At 30.0% G+C, this 4488-nt stretch overlaps 1 protein-coding gene across 1 annotated transcript; it reads left to right on the top strand.

The window, feature by feature from the left end:
* Positions 1 to 779: 779 nt before the first annotated feature.
* GO595_008325 (Myb-like DNA-binding domain containing protein) lies at positions 780 to 1385 on the top strand (the record flags this gene model as incomplete). The annotated part of the gene is made up of 1 exon (XM_067921887.1): positions 780 to 1385. The coding sequence occupies one exon, from the start codon at positions 780 to 782 to the stop codon at positions 1383 to 1385; it is 606 nt and encodes a 201-aa protein (XP_067771505.1).
* Between the last annotated feature and the right edge of the window lie 3103 nt (positions 1386 to 4488).

The raw sequence follows: 4488 nt of genomic DNA, 5'->3' as shown, positions 1-4488 counted from the left end.
AGTAACCAAGTTATTACATGCTACAAACCCATTTTTTCATGTTGTGACAAAATAAGTTTCCACTATCTTATATCTAATCGCGCACATCTCCAATCTCCATATATCCTTCAGCGGTGTGGGGTAATGTAGTGTTTTGTCTTTGAACATTCTTCTTCCATTGTCATCTTGGTTTGAAATATTTCAAAAATTCAAATTTTTGTTCTGATGTTGGGCATTCATCAAACTGTACGGTCTCACCACCCCAAAAGACCACCAAAGTGTTCTGATCATACTTATGGATATTAAAATATTATGAAATCAGCACGAGTTCCATCTTCCCTTACCGATGGTACCATCCATGCACCCTTTGTTTCCTAGCACGCACTAAGCCACCATCTAAGTGATGATCATAGGCTTGTGCACGGCCATGTTCTAAGGGCGAACATTTATGGAAGTGAAGTAACGGCCACTTTTTCAGAGAAATTATGAATTTTGGGGATAAAATAACGGGAATCGATGATTGTAGGGTTGAACGGAACAAAATTTTTTTAAGAACTTTCATAAACTATTGAAAAAATCGATATTATCGGCAGTATCGGTTTCATTTTTTGAACGGATTCTATTAAAACTGATCGGAAAGTGATAATTTTTTACAATTAGTTTATGAATGTTACAGTTAAAAATGTATACAAAATCCGGACAACCGTCAGTTTGACAGGTTAACATAAACTTTTTTAACTTTAAAGAAAATTGTAACAAAATTGACCGCTTGGTCATCATCACTTCATTGTCAAACAAGCATGATCAATGCGAACCACAACGACCTCGTCGAATTCTGTCTCTGGATCATTGTTAGCGATGGCATCTACCCACCAAATGTCATAGGGCAAATAAGGCAAAGCTTGACAGCGATTATAGAGCAACAGGGAGACATAAACGCAGCAGTAAACCACATCAACATGTTCCTAATGGGCAACATAGCTCTCATATGCCTCCACGATATCTTAATATGCAAAAACTATCCTCCACTTCCATTCATAGACACACCATTTCACCAAAGAAACCTAAATAATATAAACAGTTGGCTCTATATCGAAGACGCACGCTTGCTGTGCGCCATCCACTTGTTCAGCAGGCATTGGAGCCGGATCGCCCAATTCGTAGGAAACGGAAGAAGTGGTCTGCAATGCAGGCAGAGATGGGAAATGGTTTTTTGTAATTTAATGATGCAAAGAAATTGGACACTAAAAGAAGACAAGGAGCTGATCAAGTTGCATAATATCTATGGCAACGATTGGGTGACAATTTCAAAGAAAATTGGCAACAAGCTGAACACGCAGTGCCGCTTCCGCTTCATGATCTTGAATGATCTTGGCCGCGTTCCTCCACCTGATAAGGAGGAATGAAATGCTTTGGATTGAATAAAAAAATCCAAACACAAAAATTTGTAAGAGTTTTTACTGATGCTTATGCGCACAGTGAGCTGCACCGCGCAAAGGAAACTCAGCAACATCAGCGCTACAGTCGTTTTCAGCGCTGTGAAGATGTCATTTGGACAGTTTATAATTGCCACTTATTCAAACCTGGTGACCAATTATTTGCTTTTTGAATGTGTAAATTATCGGTTAAGATGATAAAGACAGAGATTTTGTGTCCTTCATAGAACCGAAGCGCATTTCATCATTCTCATCAATGCAGTGGTTGCACTCACAAGCACCAGTTCCTGGTGAGTAATAATATGCTGATTCTTCATCAAAAGAAATTGCGTGATCATGAATGGCAGAAAATGTCTTGAATTGACAAGAACAGCACACACAGCATTTACTAACAACAACTTTCTCGCCAAGATATTCCACAAGCCTTTTTATGTTTAAGTTTTTCTGGATATTGGAAACTAAGTCCATGCAAACTCAAATGTTCAAGAGTAATCTATTCTTTTTCAAATATTTAGCCACAAAGTAAACATTTAGTAACCAAAATAACAACATTGAGACTCATCTAATTCGCCATCAATTCTTCCACTTTAATGATTTCTTGATGCTTATATTCAGCAACTTATTTCTCAGCGCCTTCTTTTGCTTATTCTGCGTTTTTGGCTTAAAATTTTTCAAGAGTTAATTTTGGTTGATGATTTGAAATTTCAGTGATAGTATTAAAACGCATACGACAAGTTTTACAAGGGATTCCGCTCATTAAAATCATACAAGAAACATTAAACAGATTTTCAAAATCATATAGTTAAATTTGCATGTAAACGAAATTGATTCTACTTTTTCGACGTCCACTTATATTGACTCAAACTTATGTTTTTTCTGTTGAATTTTCCATTTTTTTGTTGGACATTTTCGTTCAACTAAAAAAATTTCCATTTGACACAATATCGTTCGATCATATATATCTGGTGGTTCATAAAAGCTTGTATTTTTGGAAAACAAAAAGTCGTACAAGAAGAATGTATCAAAATTGGTAGAAAATCGAAATTTTTATTAACATATTGATGGATATTAATTTAGTGAAATATAGGTTCGATTTATTTGTTAACTTTTAAAAAAAAATTCGATTTTAATTTTCATGAATGTTAGATCAATTTTGAAATTATCAACAAGCGTATTATGTAAAATAATTGAATACAAAACTAGACAGATCAATCTAAAAAAATGAACAAATGTCTTTGCAAATACTAACTTTAAGCCAATATACCCTAATTCAAACTTTATTCATTATATTCTACAATATGTTTTTATTAATATAATGAATTTTATCAGCAAATGCTATACTATATAATAACTTTAATGAATTATTACAACAAAAAGTAATGGAAATAGCACAAAATGAAGAAGAAATGAAAATCAAATTATAAATTGATGCAAAAATAAAAAACGAACAAAACTTTAATAAAAAACACTAAAGAAATTTCTGACTGTAAAAACAATATCGAAAACATAAAACAAGAAATTAAAGAATTAAAAAAAATGAAATTAATTTATATAAAACATTATGGATAGATATGAACCAAACGAAAAATGAAAACAAAGAAATAATTAATAAACTTCAAGAAACGAATTTAATTTTAGAGCAAATACTTTTGGAAATAAATAAAAAATTGAAGAAGAAAATAAAGAAATTCCTCAAAAAGAAGAAGATGACGAAATGAATGAAATTGAAGAAAAATTAAAATCTTTGTGCGCATCAATCGAACATTCTATAAAGCAGCAGAAACATTTCATAGAGAAATAAAGAATTAAACAGCAATAAGCACATAAAATTATAAACCAAAGAGTGCAAAATCTCGAACAAATAAAAAATAAAGAATTGTTGAAATAAAAAGTAAAATAAGAAAAAATAAACAAAAGATGAAAGAAATTGAGCAAATGCTCAAAATTGAAATTCAGAAATATCAATAAATCTGTTTTTATGTTTAAACAAGAAAAGCAAATGCTTGATTCACATTATCCAAAAGCACAAGAATTACTTAAAACGAATCAAGAAAAAGGAGAAAAACTTATTTTGATAATGAAAGAAATGGATGAAAGACTTGGATTAGTTGTACCAACAGAAGATACAACAAAAGCTTCAAGAGAAACACATGTCATGCATAAATAATAAATGAGAAACAAGAACAAATTAATGAATTGATGAGAAATATTAATGAAATTAAAGAAGAAATCAAATAAATACAAAATCAAATTGATGACATAAAATGTTATCATAAAATGATGAATAAAATTATTCAAGATGCACAAAGAGAAGGGAAACCAAATGTTAAACAATTATGTTCAACTTTGGATATCTTAAGAATTATCGGGAAAAATAATAAAGAAAAAATTAAAATGTTCGAAATTGAAGATGAAATTATCGAACAAAAATTATATGAATTAAATGATATGTATTCCGATGAAAATTTAAGTCAAATTTCATTTGAAATAAAGAATTTGCAACAAATATTAAGAAAACACAAATTGTGTTTTAATCAGTTGCTAAAAATTAAAGTGCCAATAACGAATACAAATGAAATGAAAGAAATGAATGAACAAAATAAAGAATATAAACTGAAACTTGTGGCATTAAAAAGAAAAGAAAGTGATTTAAGAGCAAAAGTGGAAAAGTCTATTAAAATTTTGAAATCTTATAACTTGGATATACCTGCGCCTCCTGGAAGAAGGATAAATAAATAAATGTTTCTAAATTTGTAATTTATCTTCGAAATGATATTGAGCAATGCTTTTATGAACTTTGGTTATAGAATTCTAAATCTTTGATATTCTTTAGTGTTCAAATGATATATCCTACAAATAGAGAAATTATACTTTTTTAATATTAAAGTGTTATACTTATAAAACATTATTTATAAAGATATTGTAATAACATTAAAAAATCCCAACTTCTTGAAAATAAATACAATAATGATGTGTTAAAAACAGTTAATAATTTTACAATAGCATGAACATACAAAAAATATCAGTCAAAAAAATATTTCATTTAGACATAAACTGGTGAAAAGTACATAAC

The sequence above is a fragment of the Histomonas meleagridis genome (genome assembly GCF_020186115.1).
Source record: "Histomonas meleagridis strain 2922-C6/04-10x chromosome Unknown contig_65, whole genome shotgun sequence".
Taxonomy (NCBI): Eukaryota; Parabasalia; order Tritrichomonadida; family Dientamoebidae; genus Histomonas; species Histomonas meleagridis.
Note: the sequence above shows the minus strand (reverse complement) of the source record. Positions and strands in the feature narration are given on the sequence as shown.